At 49.3% G+C, this 22,667-nt stretch overlaps 1 protein-coding gene across 1 annotated transcript in view; it reads right to left on the bottom strand.

Annotated features, from left to right (window-relative positions):
• The window catches only part of LOC147668148 (uncharacterized), a 178,608-nt gene that overhangs the window by 64,045 nt on the left and 91,896 nt on the right, over positions 1–22,667 (bottom strand). The window contains exon 2 of the mRNA XM_086948747.1: positions 6,609–6,917. Coding sequence (XP_086804873.1) covers positions 6,609–6,917 — 309 coding nt within the window. The remainder of the gene's footprint in view (positions 1–6,608; positions 6,918–22,667) is intronic.

Raw genomic sequence — 22,667 nt, 5'->3', positions numbered from 1 at the left:
TCTTTTTGTGTCAGTTCGTGCAGCGCTTGGTTCTTACTGTATGTTAAACACGCCTCACTTACTGCATCAATGTGTGTTTATAATTTGATTCTAAAAAACTTGCACTATTTATATGGTTTGGTACTACTCATCGTACCACATAGTATTAAACATACAGGGGCAGATTTACAAGCCCCTTGTGCCACTTTTGCGTCACTTTAAACATGGGAAAAGTGACACAAAAGTGGCAAAAGGGGCTTTTAAATCTGCCCCACAGTGCTCGGAGCATTGTCTTTGTCAGTTACGCTACTGGTGAGGGCCGGCACCCTTCCAACCCCCTCCACCCCCCACCCCCTCCACCCCACCATCCCCTTGGATGTGTTTTGCTGTTGGGAACCTCTACCGACAAATGTGACAATAAAAAACATATGCTGGTTAGAAGGATGATAACAAACTTTACAGCTACAAAGGATTCTTCCATCTGCCGCCTCTAGAGAATTCTTCCTTTGCTAATTTACCGTTCTTCGGAATTATATTGTTTCTAAAGTTGCTTACAGGGTTAATTCTGTATTTTAAAGCCTTTGGGCAATTTGTAGCACACAATCACTTTGTAATGTGCTTACACTTTAAATGTATTCATAGTGAGAAGGATGCAACAAGGAGTCTGCAGTTCCCAGAAGAGCCTAAAAACTTTGCAGTTTGAGTTAACAAGCATTTGCAATGCAATAGTTCTCATATTTACGCAACTTTAAGCTATTGGCACCATAAATGACAATGCCTTTTATTTATGTTTTAAAAACCAAAAAATATAAATAAAAGGCATTGTCATTCACAAAGGCAATAGCTCAAACTTGAGTAAATGTGAGGCTTATTGCATTGCAAATGCTCATTAAGATATTGCTCATCTGCTATTTATTCTTTAAAGGATTTGTAAACTTTAGGATTGTGGATAAAAAAATGTTTTAAGTCTCTCTGAGACTGAATAAAGCCTTTATCACAAATGTAACCCACCCCTTGCTTCACTACTGTTGTTTTGCCACTACTATAACAAACAGTAAGAGTTTGGGACCCGAGTCGTATCTGAATCAAACTAATATTCCATGAAATTGTTAATCTGTGCAATGGTTAAAGGTGGTACTTACCCGCCCCCACTGCCAATGAGGACGCACAATTAGAGGACTTCTTAAAAGACCTGCCATTTCCAACCATCACAGATGACGCTCTATGGCCCCATTACAAAAATGGAAATAAGAGTGGCAATTATAGGCCTCAATCCGAATAACTCCCCCGGGCTTAAGGGCTTGCCCATAGCATTTCATGTAGCCTTATATAGGACGGCCCTAGAAATTGGGCATCAACCGCACTATACCATGCAAGCTCTGGTCGTTTCCCTCCTCAAACCAGGGAGAGATGGCACTGATTTATCCAGTTACAAGCCTTTATCGCTCCTAGCGACCGAATTCAAGATTCTTAGTAAGGCCTTGGCCAACCGCATTATACCCGCTCTAAATGCCCTCATACACAGGGATCAATGCGGATTCCTCCCGGCTCATAGTACTTCCCTGAACACCAGACGACTACTTCATGTCCTGGCGGATACACCGCCAGATTAGGGTAATTCACGCTGCATAGTGTTAGGTCTTCAGCAAGCCTTTGACTCTATAACTTGGGAATATATCTTTACAGCCTTGAGTCGTTTTGGACTTCCTGCAGGGTACCTCCACTGGATACGCCTACTCTACACTAACCCCACTGCCTGAGCATGTACCTGGAAGCATATCTCTCGTGAATATAGCATATATAGGGGCACATATGAAGGATGCGCTCTTTCCCCATTCTGTTTGTCTTGGCGCTTGAACCCTTAGCGATAGCCCTGTGGCAATCGGCCAACAGACTGGGGATCCCACTGGATGGTACCGCGCACTTAATTTCGATTTACGCGGATGACATCCTTATTTACTTACGTAATCTGTCAGCCAGTGTGGACCTCTCCGCAGTATATTCTCTGCCTTCAAGTGGGTCTCGGGGCTCACAATTAATGAAGGTAAGTCAAATGCCTTTTACTTCAAAGAGGGACCGCGTCCGGAAGCGTTCTCCTTTGGTACCTATAGTTTGCCGATTGCGCACAACACTTTTAAATACCTAGGGATCCGAGTATATAGGACCCATTCTGATCAACTCGATGGCAACTTAACGAGAGCAATTACTGCCATATGTTCATGTATATCTTTTTGGACCTCCCTCCCATTCTCGTCGATGGGTTGGATTGCCATTTCCAAAATGGTGATGCTTCCCTGTCTACTGTACATTTTTGTAAATCTACCCCAATAGTCCTGCAGGCGGTATTCCAAACACTGGATGTGCTTCTCCTAGAGCTAATAAGGGGGAAAGGTAGGCGTAGGATTAGCCTCAAGAAACTACAGTTAGAACCCGTAAAGGAGGATTGGGGGTTCCAGACTTCAGGGCTCACTATTGAATGAATGAATGAATGAATAAGGTATTTATTGAGCGCACGGTGGCCAAGCGGCTTCCTGGCGCTGAGACCTCTACTGAACAGAACAGGGCCGGGGAGGTTTAACAGGGGTATGCCTGGGCAAACAAGAAGGTCTTGAGCGCTTTACGAAAGTGTGAAAAGATAGGAATTGAACGCATAGATAGAGGGAGGGAATTCCAGAACCGGGGGGCAAGAACAGAGAATCTGGTGCCACCAGTGCGGGATTTGTGGAAACGGGGAACAGTGAGGAGAGCAGAGGTAGAAGAACGGAGGGTACGGGCCGGGGTGTGAATTGAGATCAGGGTATTAATGAACGCCGGAGCAGAGCGATCAACAGCCCGGAAGACTAAGCACCCTAGTTTAAATAGGGATCTCTGCAAGACAGGTAACCAGTGGAGTGATTTAAGGACAGGAGTGATATGGTGAGTTTTGGGAAAATGAAAAATAAGACGGGCAGCCTGATTTTGGATTGCTTGGAGACGGCGAGTTTCGTAGTCAGGGATGCCCACGAACAAGCCGTTCCCATAATCAAGGCGGGAAGTGATGTGGGCCGAAATGATAATTTTAAGGAATCCAGGGAAAATAAACGGGAAATTTTTTGAATCAGACGGAGGGAAAGAAAGCAGGAAGACACTACAGAACTGACGTGGACATGCATTGACTGGTGCTGGCTGACCTTGATGCCCAGTGTTTTAACTGAGGGGACCGGGGTAGGAGGGGGACCAAAGATGGGGGGCCAGAAGGCAGAGGACCAAGGACTGGATGAGCCGCCAGTCAAGACAAGCTCAGTCTTGTCTGGGTTGAGCTTGAGATGATTGGCGCCCATCCAACCAGAAATAAAAACCAGAGTGGAACGAGAAAAAATGACAAGGAGTGAGAAGAAGAGGAAAGATCAAGGACGAGCTGGAGGTCATCTGCGTAGTTATACACAGAGACCCCCAGATCAAGAAGAGAAACAATGAGGGGACGAATATAAAGATTAAAAAGAAGAGGGGAAAGAAAAGAACCTTGAGGGACCCCACAAGACACCGGGAGGGGAGAAGCGGAAAAACCAGAAAGGTGAACAGCTTGTGAACGACCTGTAAGAAAGGACGTGATCCAGGAGAGAGCAGAGCCCCGAATGCCCGCTGCGCCGACACGGTCAAGAAAGATGGTATGATCCACTGTGTCGAACGCAGCTGACAAATTGAGGAGAACCAGAGCTTGAGGGGAGTTGGTATCGGCCTTGGCTTTCAGCTCGCCAAGAACCGCGAGCACCACTGACTCCGTGGAGTGGCCTGAGCGGAAGCCTGCTTGATGGGAAGCGAGGAGATGGTTCTGCTCAACGTAAGAGGAAAGGCAAGAGGTAACATAACTTTCAAGAATTTTAGCAAGATAAGGTAGGAGAGAGATGGGTCTGAAGTTAGAAAGGAGAGAAGAGTCCAGACCAGGTTTTTTGAGAATAGGAAAAACAATCGCAGATTTAAATGAGGAGGGGACCAAACCAGTAGAGAGAGAAGCATTAAGAAGAGAAAGGGGAATGGTAGGGCAAGAGGTAAAGAGAGTTCTCAACACGCGAGCAGGAGCACAATCAGCTGGAGAGCCGGACTTGATTTTGATAAGCAAGGCGAGAAAAGAATCCAAAGAAATGGACGGGAAGGAATCGAAGGAGGAATTGGGAACAGGGGGAGCAGGGTGATGGGAGGGGAATGGTGTGGTAGGGATGTTAGCTTTTATTTTAGCGATCTTCTCAATAAAGAAGTCGTTTAAGGAGGAGCAGAGGGCCTGGGAAGGAATGAGCTTGGGGCATACACGGTCAGAGGTGGCCAAGTTGTTAACCAGAGAAAAAATCTCTTTAGATTTGTTCGCGGACAAGGCGACCTGCTCAGAGAAATACTTGGTCTTGGACGCAAGGATGTCTTTCTTGTCGTCATTCAACAAGCGTTTGTATTTAGCCCTGAGGTCGGGGCAGTAATTGCGGCGCCAAAGACGCTCAGAGCGTCTGAGTTCCAATTTAAGAACCTTGAGTTCAGAATTGAACCATTTGTGGGCCTCGTGTGGGCGAACAGACTTAACTATCTTGAGGGGGGCAACTTGGTCGCAGGAAGAGGATAGCCAGTTGCTGACTGCAGCAGCCTGGATATCAAGAGGAAGACCGTTGAGGTCAGGAGAAGAGGATGCAAGGGAAAGAGAAAGGGAATGCAGATCCGCACGGTTCCAGCTGCGGGCAAGGATATTCTTAGGGTGAAGGAGTTTGTAAGGGGAGCCAAGATTAATAGTAAAAAAAATAAAAGAATGGTCAGACCATGTGCAAGGAAGAATGCTAGGGGTGGAAACTATGTCCTGAGATGACCAGCCTTGGTCCAGTGTATGGCCAAGAGTGTGGGTGGGAGCAGAGACATGGGACTGAAGGTTAAGGCACAAGAGAGTGGCCGTGAAGTCCTTGGACGCCAAATCCTCCCTGGGATCGCCAGGCCAGTAGTTGAAGTCTCCCAGCAGGAGAACCGAGGAGTTATTAAGTACAAGCGTAGCAAGGAGTTCTATTGCGCATGCTAACTGCAATGGTTATCCTTTTGGAAGGCAGGTAGGAACCTTCAGGAAATTTAATATGGCCTCATGGACTTTGAAAGCAGGGCACTCCACAGATTCCTACTCCCTAAAATCAAACTTCCGCTTCGGGTCCCCCTTTGCAAATAACCGCCCTTCAATGCTGGAAGAAGACTATCAACTATACATCAGGGGCAGTCCCACATGCGAGAAATATCCCATTATCAGGCATGCCGCTACCAGGTGGAAGACTGACACAGGCGAAACTACACGACTGGAAGGAGGTGGGAGTGAAAGAGGTGGGATTGCTCTTTGAGGATGGTACCCTTATGAACCATGATATGTTTGTGCAGGCCACAGGCGCAACAGACCGCCACTACTTATTGTATGCTGCTGTAGCACATTACACTAAAGAGACATGGCACCTCAGAGTACTGAACTACCTCAACACAAAGTAGTTTACCTGCTTTATTACATGGGAAGGGGAGGACACCTACTGAAATAGTTCTATACTGGTTTTAGGGCGCAGGTCTCTATTACACTCACTGCTCTCCGGACCAAATGGGCGGATGACAAAGGCATGGCCATAACTGATAAGGCATGGACGAGTATTTTGGAGCAACCCAAAAGGGTGTCGCCGGGAATGCCCGCCTTAAATTCATACAAACTATGGTGTTACATAGCTCATATTTGAGCCAGAGGAGAATCCAAAGTATGTTCCCGAGGCCCAGAATAGTTTCCCTTGATGTGGGGCTGAGGAGGCGAGATTCCTTCATATGTGTGGGTCTGCCCTCGTCTCGGCTCTTATTGGGGCAGAATAGGAACAGCACTTCAGGCGATCACACAGTTGACGATTCACAAGGATGCTGTTGAATGTTTGTTGGGGCTGCGCAAAGGTACTGGAGCGCTTAAGGTCCAATTGTGCTGTCTTGATTTAGCTCTCATCTTAGCTATAAGAGGGATCACCATGAGATGGAAATCTCCCTGCTGCCCTTCATTAACAATATGGCAGGATTATGTGTTACAATGGTGTGGGGCTGAGACGTGAGGAGGCAAGAGGGCTCAGAAAACACCCAATCTCACCAGACTAGGACCGTATGCTAGAGGAGTTTTGACATTTAGATGTTAAACCGGGGCCCATTACACCTACACCATAGCACACCCATAAGGCCCCAACATACGCAACGCCAATTCATTAATTACTTGAGGTTATCTTGCTACCCAGACACTGCGGCACCAACAACAGGAACCTAGAGATCCTAGGTAGAGGTACAGTAATGGGCTATGGGAGACAATATCGGGACGCAGACCAGGAGGGAGGGAGGGGGGAGGGTATGGGGTTTGGTAGTTTTAATTGCATGTCACTAGTAACTGTCATAGGCAGTACCTACGTAGTATTCATGCAAATGATACTGGCCAGACATATGACCAACCTATATCCTGTTGACTTATGAATCGCACTCCATTGCATAACCATTTATGATAGAATAAGTGTAATGGAGATGTTTCAATAAAAAATAAAATGTACATGCCATGATGTATTTCATATTGCCAGTGTACCGTTCAATGGTGTGCAATAACGTTTGTTAAAAAAAAAGGTGGTACTTACAGTCAACAGTCAGAGAGCCGCTGCTTATGGTGTATTTGTCCACAGCTGGAAAGTATGCGTTACAGGACAGACGTTTGTTGTTATGCTCCATCGTAGCTATGAATGTGATAGTCGATATATATGTTCTGGTGCCGTCAGTATTATCAGCACCATAAACTTGTTCGTTATATAATTTAACCTGTGACTCGGAGCTCCAGCTAATCTTCGGGGCTGTGACTGAGCATCTCCCGCGCACCGTGCACCGCACAGTCACTGTTTCACCCTCGATCACTCGATCAGGGAGAGATATTGCTGGCGTGTCTTCACGACCTAGGAACAGAAATCAAAATGCACATCACTTAAAAAAAAATCCATATATATAACAAAATCATACATGCCAACTTTTTGGAATAGGAAAGTGGGAGATTCTGAAAATCCAATCGGTAATTTATTCCGCCCATTCACTTCAATTGACGCTGAGGTAACTTTAGGCAGGGGGTGGTGCAGGGTGGGCGGTTGAAAATAAAGACATTTTGGCTTAAAATATCTTTTAAGACTTCTGCCAGAAATGGGTCTGTTGCGTGAATGCAAAATGACTCATTTATTTAATAAGGCACATTTATGTCCTCATGGTAGCATTGTAGATTCCTGTGCTACGAAAACAGACAACACACAACCGAAAGCCTTGTGCATACGGGTCATAGCCTCAGATGCCACATACACCTAATACAGCCCACATACTCACCTGGGATTTATTGTCGCCTGCTGTGTGCCTTGTATAGCGCTTTGCCTAAGTAGCGCTGTAGCTATTCAATTCTGCTTGTTTCCTAACATTGATTGCGCATTTGTCAATAGCGCTCCGCTCTGCTCCTCCCCCCGCCTCCATTTTGCTTGTTTGTTGTCGTCCTCGTGTGCCCGACCCGCCTCCCAGCTGAGCCGCCCTCGCCCCTCCCCCTCCACCATCCATATATGACAGTTACTCCCGCGCGCAGCGTTCACGCGCAGCGACCGCGCCCAACCCGCACCGAAGGTGCGCCAAAGGTAAGCCCGTCTACGCCCGTCCGCGCCTGGACCGCGCCCAGCGCCATACCCCCTGCCCCTCGCGCTGCCCAGCCCTCCCGCATTACCTACGATGCCGCCACCCTCCTAGCCCTTAACCCCGGTCGCGCCCCCAACTGCGTCCAAGCCGCCCCTGGACAAACCCATGGACCTCTCTCCTGCTACTCCTGCAAATTCAGCGGCACCGACAACATCTCCGCTACGACCACACCACTGACTCCCGACCCCAACCACCTACAATGCATCCTTCTCAACACCCGTTCAGTCCACAGGCACGCCATTGACCTATGGAATCTACTAGACACCTTTTCTCCAGACATCGCCTTCCTAACGGAAACATGGATGAATGCTTCCTCCGCACCAGACATCACCATTGCCATCCCTGAAGACTATAAGATCACTCGCAAAGACCGTACCAGCCACACAGGAGGAGGAATCGCTATCGTCCATAAGAAATCAATCCGCATCTCAACCAGCTCTGACGCCAACCTCGCCAACTCCGAACACCTTCACTTCCAGATCCACATCGACCCCAAAACCACACTCAGAGGCACCCTCCTTTACAGACCACCAGGACCCCGCGCAAAATTCAGTGAAGACATCACGGACTTCATCACTCCACACGCGCTCCCCTCCAAAGAATACATCCTTCTGGGAGACCTCAACTTTCACCTTGAAAAGATCAACGACCGCAACACCACCACCCTCCTGGACAACCTCGCCAACCTCGGACTTAAACAACTGGTCACTTCCCCCACCCACATCGCAGGTCACACACTCGACCCCATCTTCACCTCCAGCAATCATGTCTCCTTCAGCCACACTACGGATCTCCTCTGGACTGACCACAGCTGCGTTCACTTCACCTACAACAAGCCCAAACCCACCAACCACCTCCAACCAACTCTGCAAAGAAACTGGAACAAAATCACCACCGACCAGATCTCCTCATCGCTCCTTCTAAACACCCCAGCCCACTCCTCGGACCCAAACCTAGCCGCCGCCAACTTCACCCTATGGTTATCCAACACCGCCGACACCTTAGCACCACTGAAAAAACGTCAAAGCAAACCTGGCAACAAGAAGGCCTCATGGTTCAACGATGATCTTAAGAAGTCCAAGAAACTCTGCCGCACCCTTGAAAAAGCGTGGAAAAAAGACCCAACCACCAGCACCAAGGACGCCTTCAAAAACGCCACCCGCACTCACCACCAACTAATCCGAAAGGCCAAGAAAACAGCATTCAAGGATCGACTTGACAACAACGCCCACAACAGCAAGGAACTTTTCAACATCGTCAAGGAGTTTTCCAATCCCTCGGCCAACTCCAACGACATCACCCCCTCTCAAGCCCTCTGCGACTCCCTAGCCTCATTCTTCCACAACAAGATTGCAGACATCCACAACAGCTTCGACAACCAACCCGGAGCCCAACCCACCCAACCACATGCTGAACACTCTCCCCCCGCGAACACCCTTAACGACTGGAACCCAATCTCCACTGAGGACACCATCCGCCTAATGAACTCCATCCACTCTGGATCCCCCACAGACCCATGCCCTCACCACATCTTCAACAAAGCAGACTCCGTCATAGCACCGCACCTCCGAGACGTCATCAACTGCTCCTTCAACTCCGCCACCTTTCCGGAAAACTGGAAACACGTTGAACTCACCGCCCTTCTGAAAAAACCCACAGCGGACCCCACCGAACTCAAAAATTACCGCCCCATCTCGCTCCTTCCATTCCCGGCCAAAGTAATCGAGAAAGCTGTCAACAACCAGCTCGCCGCTTTCCTCGAAGCCAACAAATCCCTCGACTCCTCACAATCTGGCTTCCGAGCAAAACACAGCACTGAGACCGCCCTCATCGCAGCAACAGACGACATTCGAACTCTACTGGACAATGGAGACACAGTCGCCCTCATCCTCCTCGACCTCTCTGCAGCATTCGACACAGTCTGCCACAGCACCCTTTTACAACGCTTCACCAACATCGGAATACATGGAAAAGCACTTGAATGGATCACCTCGTTCCTCACCGGAAGAACCCAGAGAGTCCGCCTTCCACCATTCAAGTCCGAGGCCACCGAAGTCATCTGTGGCGTACCACAAGGATCCTCTCTCAGCCCCACCCTCTTCAACGTATACATGAGCCCCCTCGCGACCATCGCCCGCCAACACAACCTCAACATCATCTCTTACGCGGATGACACTAAACTGATCCTTTCTCTCACCAAGGACCCCAGCACCGCCAAAACTAACCTACACGAAGGAATGAAAGAAGTTGCTGAATGGATGAAACACAGCCGTCTGAAACTGAACTCAGATAAAACAGAAGTCCTCATCCTAGGTACATCCCCCTCTGCATGGGACGACTCTTGGTGGCCGGAAGCCCTTGGAAAAGCACCCATCCCGACAGACCACGCATGGAACCTAGGCGTTATCCTGGATTCTTCACTTTCAATGAACAGACAAGTCAGCGCCGTATCCTCATCTTGCTTCAACATTCTTCGCATGCTCAAAAAAACATTTCGATGGATCCCCACCGAAACCAGGAAAACAGTCACCCATGCTCTGGTCACGAGCCGACTGGACTACGGAAACACCCTCTACGCAGGCACTACCGCTAAACTCCAAAAGAAACTCCAACGAATCCAAAACGCCTCAGCCAGAATCATATTAGACATCCCACGCAACGAACACATCTCTGGTCACCTGAAAGCCCTCCACTGGCTACCCGTCAATAAGAGAATCACTTTCCGACTGCTAACCCACGCACACAAATCACTCTACGACATCGGACCAGAATGCCTCAACTCAAGACTGTCCTTCTACACCCCCTCCCGCCAACTACGTTCCTCCAGCCAAGCCCTCGCCACTGTACCCAGCATCAACAAGACCACCATGGGAGGCAGATCCTTCTCTTACCTGGCTGCTAAAACATGGAACTCACTCCCCACTCACCTTCGCCTTACCCAGAACCACCTAGCTTTCAGAAAGCAACTAAAAACGTGGATATTTGACAAGTAATCCTCCTCCCCCTCCTTAGCGCCTTGAGACCCTCTGGGTATGTAGTGCGCTATATAAATTCTCTGACTTGACTTGACTTGACTTGGGTGGATGAGTAAATGAATAAGTAATGCAGATTTGAGGGTGGCTGTGTGTGTGCATGCAATGGGTGACTTTGGCGTTTCGCAAAATGGATGGACGAACCCGGGTGCACGTCATGGGTAGTGCATGTATGAATATGTATTTGAGGGTCAATGGAAAAGAGTACTAGAGGAGAGAGAGAGTTAAAGTGCTTTCTGATTACGTATACAATTGCATATGTGTGAAGAACAATGCAGTCTTATCCACAAAAAACATGCCTTAAACAGAAAAGAAACATATCTTCCAAGTGCACAAACAGTGATTAGAAATACGAAAAAACTGTGTGAATCTGCATTGTACTGTTAGGGGAAGTGACTTGATAATAGGCAATATCAATCAAAATCTTCAAGTTACCCACATGATCATTTTAAGTTGTGTCATTTGAATGCAAATGTCTGATAGTGTTCATTTTGCTTTTGTCCTATCTCTGTTTTTAATAGGTTTCACATACTTTTGCAATCTGGTGATCATATTAATGTTCTGACACTGGCTCACTGGTTAGAGGCGGCAGACCCGAGAGCAGAGGACGGCCCGGGACCAGGGTTCGATTCCCGGCGTGGCAGGTTTCTGGACCAGGGTCAGCGGACTCGATAATTCTCTCGCCTCGGTGCCCACTCTGATCAGCGATCACACTCGGCAACTCTGGGCATTAGCTTGCCTCATCTTCACTAACGGCCCCACCAGACCGCCGGGGATGCCTGGTCTCACCCTGGAGATACCCATTAAGGGACCATCTCTCAGGGAAGCCAGGAAGGGTTTTGCAGCGGTCGAAGCGCCTTGGGACCCTACGGGTAAGTAGTGCGCTATATAAAATGCCAATACATACATTACATACATACACTAACAGGCATGTTAACCTATCAGAAAGGCAACATGCACTGTAAACAGCAGATATTACATAGTGGTGATCCTGTGGTCATCATGTAAAGTACATGTGAGGAGAATGATTCTGTTACTTACCAATCCTATTCTGAGCTCCCTTTTTCTCGTACTAATCCTTACTATAGGATGTGTCTAATCTCTACTCGGACACCACAAGATCTTGCTGGAGCAATTCAAAATTTGACAGTACACGGGGGACGCGTTAACAGACGTGTTGCGAATATCTCGTGTAATTAAGAAAATCAGTTTTGGACACAACTTGTGCCATTACCACCCCAAGTTCTCAAACAAGTGGTCAGAGAACCCCCAACGTGACCCCTTATGTTAACTTTCACAGAAATTTTCAGCCTCGGCAACAGTTCCCGATCTATAATACAGTGGCCGCAACTTTCTGCTCAGGTTGCGTCCTGCCAATCACAGCATTCCCGTTGGTGCACGCATTCATGGTTAATCCCAGAAGCATTGCAAAATATCCAGGGCTCGAGATATCTCCAACCTTTTCTTTCTTAATTTCTCAACAACTACTGAACAGGTTTGCACCAAATAACAAAAAGAACAAGCTGCGTAACAACACCAACCTTTCTGCCAAATTTGGTGTGATTCCATTCATTGGTTCTTGCTGTTTCTTTTTTTTGGGGAGTTTTATACAGGGCAAACTAGACCCTGAGGTATCAGAGCACTTTACATGAGCACCAGTTACATTCCAGACAGACACATTAATTTTTGTTAGGCACGGGGAGATTAAGTGATTTGTCCAGAATCACAGAATGTTGAGCATCCCTGCTGAAACTCAAACCCAGTTCCCTTGCTCCAAGGTCGACTGCCCTAGCCATTAGGCCACATTCTCTCCCTGTATTCATGAGGGCAGGTAGCAATGGGAATTTACATTGCAATCCCACCCTTTTCTCAGCCCCTTGCTTTACGAATCCTCCAGAAACTTTCCATGTGCTGTAAGAAACCTCCAAGCACTCCTTTTGGAAAATTTTGTGAAGACGACACCAAACTTATTGGCAAGTCAAAAACTATTTTCCTATGTAATCATGTGTAGGAAGGTGGATATCTGACTATGGTTACCCCCAAACTTTTTGCCTGGTGTTTAGCTGGTTTTTGACTTAGTTGGCCTGGGATCCTGCTATTCAGGGCCCAAGGCTGAGTGCTCTCTCCTTAAAATGGACTCCATGCACCTTAGGTGCATTACGAATTGGAACTGGTTCACCTTATTGGCCCCTGTAACAGTGTACCCTAGGTACCCAGGGCATAGGTGTTTCCAAGGCCTACCAGGGGCTGCAGCATGTATTGTGCCACCCCTGGCCTGGCCTCCATATTTGACACAACTGGCTGATCACTCAGCTGGGGTACGTTGGTGTAATCACCTCTTACTTAGATATAGTATCCCTATATCTAACCTTAACAAGACACATATGTTCCTATCAGCCACTCCTATGGAAGGCCTCATCAATCCTGGAGGCAGAGTGCTTGGAAATATGTGAGATGGTGCTCTAGTATGAGCTGAGCCTGTCTGCAGCTGTCGGGAACCACTCCCTAAGCTGTTCCTGGATACTGCCATACCATATACTCTTAAGTGCATTATAATCCTCGCGGTTATATGCTATCTTTGGTTTGGCTTTATCAAAACACGTCGAGTAAGGTGTCATACGAATTGGAATACTATCCCCTCGACAGTTCTGTCGACGGGGATAGCATTCCACCCTTCTAGAGGGACAACACATGTGTGTAGCCTTAACCCCGGTTAAAGTTAACCAGAGCCTCAGCATCACAAAATGGATGCTGCCACCACAGACACAGGTCTGACCTCCTGCTGCTGGGAGTCCTTCCAGCGAGGGAGGCTTGGAAAAATAGTTTCCTGCCTTGGGAGGTGCAAGCACCACCCCAGACAGGGTTTTGAGTATTGGGTAGGACAGGGCTGAATAGATTGAGACATGCCCGGGGCACACAAGGTGCCCCGTGCATAAGCCAGTCCAAACCGGTCCTGGGACTTTCCAGACCCAGGCCTGGCGAGGAGCTGGACAAAGGAAAGGGGGTGTAACCACCCCCCTTCCTGGTCCCACCCAGAGGAGGGACCTAGTAGGTGATCCACCCCTCAGATTGGGAATAAGAGTGGGAGCAGTGCCATTGCACAGCAGATCATCCTGAATCAACTTTACATGAAGAAGACAACTGGACTTCGACATTCTGCTGCACAGAAGACTGAAGAGAATCTCCCTTGTGGCCTAGGAGTGGCCACCCTGTGAACACAGGTACCAACCAGCGAATCGACGTCTGCTTTGCTGCCGCCTCCCGCCGAAGCCCGAGCCCAGAGCCTGACAAGATCCAGACTCCCAGACCTCTCAGAGCCCGATCCACAGTCCCTGCAAAGAAGGGACCCGTGGAGGCACCGAGAGACGTGGGACCGGACTTCTTGGAAGACACCCAAAGAGCTGACAGCGCAGCACCAGAGGCATTCTCTACGTTGTGCTTTGGGGACTGAGAACCCCCACTACCGAGCAGCCCGTGCACCGAAGATCAGCCCCCCAGCATCTCCACGATCTGCGTGGGGCCCTTTTGCATTGTGCCACTCGACGCGCCATCCTGGCTACTAGCCACGTGGTCAGCGGCCATCTTGGCGACGAAACCGAAGAACTACACTGCGTGTCTGGTTGCTCCAGACTTGCTCCAGCTCCTGTGAAAAGGAGCAACCGCTCTGACCTAGCTGGTCCGAGTGTTAAGCCTTTTTCCACTCCTGCGTGGATTGCATTAGCCAAAGCCTGTTTGCTTTGATCAAGTTTCCGACACCGCCAACAGCGAGAAGCCTGCGTGGGACAGCTCGTGACCGACTCCTGGATGTCCTCAACCCCCGGTGTCCACGTGGCTGCAGAGAGAAGCTACACCTCAACGCCTGTTTGCACCCGACATCGCCTGGTTCCAACCTGGTTCCACGGTAGTCACTGGCTAGTGACTTTGAACATTGTCCCCTTTGCTTTCAGGTCTTCACATCTTCAAATCCACCCTTGGATCCACCGGTACTCTTCACATCGAGCCGCCTGCAGCATCTTCAGCTCCAAGCACCATCGACCAGCGTGACGAAACCCGACACTACTTCGACCCTATGCACCCGCTTCCTGTGGGTGAGGTAGCTCAGCTCCACTGGTGTTCCTACACTGGTACACATCTCTAGGGCCTGTGTCTCAAGTTTCAGCTTTCTAGGTCACTCGGAAGGTTCCGAACTAACTAACTTTGTACTTTTTACGCACCATAGACTTTGCATTGGTGAGTGCGTGCACTTTAAACACTGCACCCGAGTCCCGCGGGCCTTTCCCGACTTAGTCACTGCTAGTCCCGAACAGCTCCAGCGATTCCCAAGGCCCTAGGCCTGTTTCCTTTCAGATTGGTATCTCTTATACCACTTTCTTAGTATATGGTTTAGGTGGCCCCTAGGGCTCATCCATATTGTGCAACTTTTGTGTATTTTAAACTGTCTTGTGTTTAACGCTTGTGCTTCTGTGCTCATAAAGAGTCCAGGGGATACTTTTAGTTAATAAATCAATATATATTTTCAATATATATCTGTGTGGTGTCCTTTCATTTGGTATTCAAGGGGGTTGTGTGTGGTAATACAGCTGGCTTCACATGCCTTTCAGAGGTTAGCCTAAGACTGCTTTGTCCATGTTACCACTAGGATAACTGGTCTATAAGGTTGACTTACAACCAATCATCATAAGGGTTGCTTGGCATGGTACAAAGTGATCACTAGAATTAGTGAGCATTATATACCAGGCCAACTTCCCACATTGGTGAGCAGAGGATTGGGATCTGAGCTTGCTGTTGTTTTACCATTACTATCTTTGAGATTATCATTTGAAAGATCATACAGGTACCTGCTAGGTACATATAAAACAAGACTAGTATACTTAAGTTCTACTGAACTTAGTTGTTGTAGAGGAAAGGGAGTAGCACACCCTGACTACAACTACTAGATAGGTTTAGTAGGTAAACACCAGTGTAGGTAGATTGCAACATATCCACCCACACTAGAGCAATGTCTGGAGCAGAGGGTTCCCCTGGGAATGTCCCTGTTGAGAGTGACCCTCCAAGGGCACCATGAAAAATTCACTTTTTTTTCCTTTAAGGAATTAAGACAGCTTTGTGTCTTAAGGGGTCTGAAGACAGGGCCTTCCCCTACTACAGACCACCTTAGAGAGCTCTTAGACCAGTCTGAGACTCTAAAGACCTATAAGGCAGACCCCACAGGGAATGCTGAAGGAGGCCATCCTTCTGAGGATGACACTGCAGAAGCCCCTGTCCCTATAATCCTGGTAGATGAGGAAGCCCCCATCACTGGAGCTCCTCAGACAGATGAAGAGGAGGAAGAGGAAGAAGAGACAGAAGGGGGGAGCAGTGAGTCAGATGATGACAGAAATAGTCAGGTACTGGTCAGTAGACTGAACCAGGCTAACTTAAGCCTATTTGGGACTGAATCTGGTAACAACCCATTCAGACCCCCAGGTGGACTTAACCAGAAGCCTAGGAGGAGAAGGACTCACTCAGGTGACTCTAACAACTCCCATGCGTCTAGAGGTTCTCATGGTCACTCCAGAAGGGAGATGACTAGCCCTCAGAGAAGGGAACATGAGGCCAAAATGAGAGAGGCTGAAATGAGGATCCAGAGACAAGAGTTAGAGGTTGCCCTGGCCCAAGAGAAATTTGCTAGAGCAAGACAGCCTAGAGAGAGTGGGGTAATAGAACCCACTGGTGGCAGCAATATCCACAAGGATAAAGACAGGTCTTTTGATAACAGAAACCTGAGTAAGATTGTGCCCCCCTAGAAAGCTGGGGATGATATCCACAAATGGATAACTGCAATGGAGAGAGCCTGCAGAATACAGCAGATCCCTCAGGAGCAGTGGGCAGCAATATTGTGGCTCTCCTTTGAAGGTAGAGGCCGAGACAGACTCCTCACAGTTAGTGATGGGGATTCTAGAAACTACCTGGTCCTGAAGAGTGCTCTGATTGATGGGTTAGGCTTAACCACTGAACAGTACAGGTTAATGTTCAGAGACACCCAGAAGACACAGACTCAGGACTGGTCTGAATTTGTTGAATGTGCCACTAAGGCTCTGGAGGGCTGGTTGCTGGGAAGTAAGGTTACTGACTATACAGGATTGTATAATTTAATTATGAGAGAGCAAATCTTAAGTAATTGTCAAAATCAGCTTCTACATCAGCACCTGGTTGACTCTGATCTGACCTTCCACAAGAATTGGGTAGGAGGGCAGACAAATGGGTCAGAACCAGGATCAGGCCTAAGAACCAGGGTGGTGACCAAAAGAAAGAGACTACCAAGCCTCAAGAGAAGGGTGGGGATAAAAGTAAGGAAAAGACTTCCCCAGGGCCCCAAAACTCCAAGAATGGGGGTGGGTCCCAAGACACTTCTTCAACCCAGAAAAAGCCTTATTGTCATACCTGTAAACAGGTTGGGCATTACAAAACAGACAGCTGTTGTCCCAAGATCGACAATAAAGAGAATATACCTCCAAGTAAGGCTCCAACACCTCCTGTCACTGTCAGCAGTGGTCCCCCAGGTGGTGGGAGCACCCCCAAGAATTTGGGTGGATTTACTTTTGGAGGACAGGTGGACTCTGGCCTATCCAGGTCCCCTAACTCAGATACTCTTGTCTATGAGACTGGCATGGGGTTTGCCAATTTCACTGCTTGCCCAAACACTTTGAGCAAGTATAGACAGGAGCCCCTCATCAATGGTTTGAAAGTTGAGGCCTTTAGAGACACAGGGGCTAGCATCACCATGGTGGCTGAATGTCTAGTCCCCTCAAGGCAACTTTTACCTGACGCCAGATATCCGGTGACAAACATTGATGGCATAGAAACCAATCATCCCATAGCAGTAGTCAATCTTAGCTGGGGAGGTGTCACTGGCCCAAAGAGAGTGGCAGTGTCAGTAAACTTGCCTGTGGATTGCCTACTGGGTAATGATTTGGAAATCTCAGCCTGGGCTGAGGTTGAACAGCAAACCCATTCTAGGATGGTAAATCTGTATGGAAAGGTTAGTGGGGCTGTGATGGCTACAGCCCCAATCCAAGATGTCCTTCCTGAAAAGGTTGGAAGGGCTGAGCAAACCTCAGCCCCATCTTTAGCTAACTTCCCTCCTGAAAAGAGTAGCAGGGCTGTGATGGTAACAGCCCATACCCAAACCGAGTCTCCTCCTGAAAAGATTGGAGGGGCTGTGATGGCCACAGCCCAAACCCAAACTGATACATGGGTAGTGAAGCCTGAAATGATGGATCACTCCACCCAAACTGAGAGCATTGAGGAGGTAGAGAAATCTCCCTCCCACAAGACTTTAGGAAAGGATCAGCCTCCTCAGGGAACTGATCTTACCCCTGATGAAGGAACTGTCCCAGAGGTTGTTAGGCCTGGCCTGACAGAGCCTCTGATGGCAGTGGACCCTTCTCAGGTGGGACCCAGTCTGGAGCAGGTAACCTGCCCCTCTCTACCTTGCCTTGCTCAGTCCAGGGCTGCAGAGGACAAGAAGGACAGTGAGACCCAAAGGGGCCCCTGTCAAATAAAGCACCCCCATCAACAGATTAGGGGCACCGAAACTAGTAGCCCTAGTGACGTGCAAACTTTAAAAACTCCTGAGGGATCCCCCTTAAAAGTAGTTAGGGACCTCCCCCAGATGGATATTGTTGGGCACAGCCAAACCTGGGACCCTAAGGGCCCAAACCTGAACTGTCCCTCCAGTAAGCTAAACAGAGCGACTCAGCCTCCAGCTTTAGGTAGCCAGAGGTTGACCATGAGAGCACAGTGCAACTCAGTCAGAGAAAGAAAGGCACACATGGTGGAGAGTGATTGGAGGAAGCTGAGCCCTACAGAGGAAACTCACTTCAGTATTCCATCTCAACACCAGCCTTTGACTTTGCAAAGACACACCACAGGTAGAGATTCCCTATGGTGGAGACCCTCAGATGCCCTTAGGGTGAGGGATTGCTTAGTGGACCATGAGACAGGGGGTTACCAAGCCAGAGCTGGTACTTCCTTATATGGCCACTTAGCAATATAGGCTTACCTGGTCAAGGATAGCCTTATCTCCTTTCGTTTGGGGGAGGGGGGTTATGTAGGAAGGTGGATATCTGACTATGGTTACCCCCAAACTTTTTGCCTGGTGTTTATCTGGTTTTTGACTTAGTTGGCCTGGGATCCTGCTATTCAGGGCCCCAGGATGATTGCTCTCTCCTTAAAATGGACTCCATGCACCTTAGGTGCATTACGAATGGGAACTGGTTCACCTTATTGGCCCCTGTAACAGTGTACCCTAGGTACCCAGGGCATAGGTGTTTCCAAGGCCTACCAGGGGCTGCAGCATGTATTGTGCCACCCCTGGCCTGGCCTCCATATTTGACACAACTGGCTGATCACTCAGCTGGGGTAAGTTGGTGTAATCACCTCTTACTTACATATAGTATCCCTATATCTAACCTTAACTGGACACATATGTTCCTATCAGCCACTCCTATGGAAGGCCTCATCAATCCTGGAGGCAGAGTGCTTGGAAATATGTGAGATGGTGCTCTAGCATGAGCTGAGCCTGTCTGCAGCTGTCGGGAACCACTCCCTAAGCTGTTCCGGGATACTGCCATACCATATACTCTTAAGTGCATTATAATCCTCGCGGTTATATGCTATCTGTGGTTTGGCTTTATCAAAACATGTCGAGTAAGTTGTCATACGAATTGGAATACTATCCCCTCGACAGTTCTGTCGACTGGGATAGCATTCCACCCTTCTAGAGGGACACGACATGTGTGTAGCCTTAAACCTGGTTAAAGTTAACCAGAGCCTCAGCATCACAAAATGGATGCTGCCACCACAGACACAAGTCTGACCTCCTGCTGCTGGGAGTCCTTCCAGCGAGGGAGGCTTGGACAAAGGGTTTCCTGCCTTGAGAGGTGCAAGCACCACCCCAGACAGGGTTTTGTGTATTGGGTAGGACAGGGCTGAATAGATTGAGACATGCCCGGGGCACACAAGGTGTCCCCGTGCATAAGCCATTCCAAACCGGTCCTGGGACTTTCCAGACCCAGGCCTGGCGAGGAGCTGGACAAAGGAAAGGGGGTGTAACCGCCCCCCTTCCTGGTCCCACCCAAAGGAGGGACCTAGTAGGTGATCCACCCCTCAGATTGGGAATAAGAGTGGGAGCAGTGCCATTGCACAGCAGATCATCCTGAATCAACTTTACACGAAGAAGACGACTGGATTTCGACATTCTGCTGCACAGAAGAATGAAGAGAATCTCCCTTGTGGCCTAGGAGTGGCCACCCTGTGAACACAGGTATCAACCAGCGAATCGACGTCTGCTTTGCCGCCACCTCCCGCCGGAGCCCGAGCCCTGAGCCTGACAAGACCCAGACTCCCAGACCTCTCACAGCCCGATCCACAGTCCCTGCAAAGAAGGGACCCGTGGAGGCACCGAGAGACGTGGGACCGGACTTCTTGGAAGACACCCGAAGAGCTGACAGCGCAGCACCAGAGGCATCCTCGACATTGTGCTTTGGGGACTGAGAACCCCCACCACCGAGCAGCCATTGCACTGAAGATCAGCCCCCAGCATCTCCACGATCTGCGTGGGGCCCTTTTGCATTGTGCCACTCGACGCGCCATCCCGGCCTTTAGCCACGTGGTCAGCGACCATCTTGGCGACGAAACCGAAGAACTACACTATGGGTCTGGTTGCTCTAGACTTGCCCCAGCTCCTGTGAAAAGGAGCAACCGCTCTGACCTTGCTGTTCCAAGTGTTAAGCCTTTTTTGACTCCTGCATGGCTTGCATTAGCCAAGGCCTGTTTGCTCTGATCAAGTTGCCGACAACGCCAACAGCGAGAAGCCTGCGTGCGACAGCTCGTGAACTACTCCTGGATGTCCTCGACCCCCGGTGTCTACGTGGCTGCAGAGAGAAGCTACACCTCAACGCCTGTTTGCACCCAACATCGCCTGGTTCCAACCTGGTTCTACGGTAGTCACTGGCTAGTGACTTTGAACATTGTCCCCTCTGCTTTCAGGTCTTCACATCTTCAGATCCACCCTTGGATCCACCGTAACTCTTCACATCGAGCCGCCTGCAGCATCTTCAGCTCCAAGCACCATCGACCAGCGTGACGAAACCCAACACTACTTCGACCCTATGCACCCGCTTCCTGTGGGTGAGGTAACTCAGCTCCACCGGTGTTCCTACACTGGTACAGATTTCTAGGGCCTGTGTCTCAAGTTTCAGCTTTCTAGGTCACTCGGAAGGTTCCGAACTAACTAACTTTGTACTTTTTACGCACCATAGACTTTGCATTGGTGAGTGCGTGCACTTTAAACACTGCACCCGAGTCCCGCGGGCCTTTCCCGACTTAGTCACTGCTAGTCCCGAACAGCTCCAGCGATTCCCAAGGCCCTAGGCCTGTTTCCTTTCAAATTGGTATCTCTTATACCACTTTCTTAGTATATGGTTTAGGTGGCCCCTAGGGCTCATCCATATTGTGCAACTTTTGTGTATTTTGAACTGTCTTGTGTTTAACGCTTGTGCTTCTGTGCTCATAAAGAGTCCAGGGGATACTTTTAGTTAATAAATCAATATATATTTTCAATATATATCTGTGTGGTGTCCTTTCATTTGGTATTCAAGGGGGTTGTGTGTGGTAATACAGCTGGCTTCACATGCCTTTCAGAGTTTAGCCTAAGACTTCTTTGTCCACGTTACCACTAGGATAACTGGTCTATAAGGTTGACTAACAACCAATCATCATAAGAGTTGCTTGGCATGGTACAAAGTGATCACTAGAATTAGTGAGCATTATATACCAGGCCAACTTCTCACATCATGGTCCTAACTATAACTACGTGTGCCGCTCGTAGTCGAACCAGGACCTTGCTTTGAGAACCCTGTAGAGAACTCGCCGTGATAAAGGAGAACTGTGCCTGGGGAAATCTTGCTGCCATCAGACCGGGACTGCGAGGCCCACCAGGCTGTGCGCCGGAACATCTTGCACACCTGCCGCCTCTTCCCGTGACCCCTCCCCTCTGACAGCGTCATTACCTTGTCCTTCTTAAACGACTCGCCGCCCCCGCTCCGCGGGAGCCGCTCGTAGTCGAACCAGGACCTTGCTTTGAGAACCCTGTAGAGAACTCGCCGTGATAAAGGAGAACTGTGCCTGGGGAAATCTTGCTGCCATCAGAGCGGAACTGCGAGTCCCACCAGGCTGTGCGCCGGAACATCTTGCACACCTGCCGCCTCTTCCTGTGACCCCTCCCCTCTGACAGCGTCATTACCTTGTCCTTCTTAAACGACTCGCGGCCCCCGCTATGCGGAGGCCGCTCGTAGTCGAACCAGGACCTTGCTTTGAGAACCCTGTAGAGAACTCGCTGTGATAAAGGAGAACTGTGCCTGGGGAAATCTTGCTGCCATCAGACCGGGACTGCGAGGCCCACCAGGCTGTGCACCGGAACATCTTGCACACCTGCCGCCTCTTCCCGTGACCCCTCCCCTCTGACAGCGTCATTACCTTGTCCTTCTTAAATGACTCGCGTCCCCCGCAACGCAGGAGCCGCTCGTAGTCGAACCAGGACCTTGCTTTGAGAACCCTGTAGAGAACTCGCGGTGATAAAGGAGAACTGTGCCTGGGGAAATCTTGCTGCCATCAGACCGGGACTGCGAGGCCCACCAGGCTGTGCGGCGGAACATCTTGCACACCTGCCGCCTCTTCCCGTAACTCCTCCGCTTCAACCAGCTACCTGTATATAAGTTGGTGCTGCAGCGCGTGAGCGGGACGCGTGTGCGGGACAACTCCCGGGACAAAGCCCGGACTAAGGGCGGACCCTCTGAGACCCTCAGAGCACCGAGGAGACTGGACTGGGCATAGCCCCTTGGTCTCTTGTTACTTAATTGTTATTGTAAAAGAGACAACATAGGCTGTGTTTTTGATAATCTTTGG

Source organism: Lissotriton vulgaris, unplaced genomic scaffold (assembly GCF_964263255.1).
Source record: "Lissotriton vulgaris unplaced genomic scaffold, aLisVul1.2 SCAFFOLD_2688, whole genome shotgun sequence".
In the NCBI taxonomy this organism is placed as follows: Eukaryota; Metazoa; Chordata; class Amphibia; order Caudata; family Salamandridae; genus Lissotriton; species Lissotriton vulgaris.
Note: the sequence above shows the minus strand (reverse complement) of the source record. Positions and strands in the feature narration are given on the sequence as shown.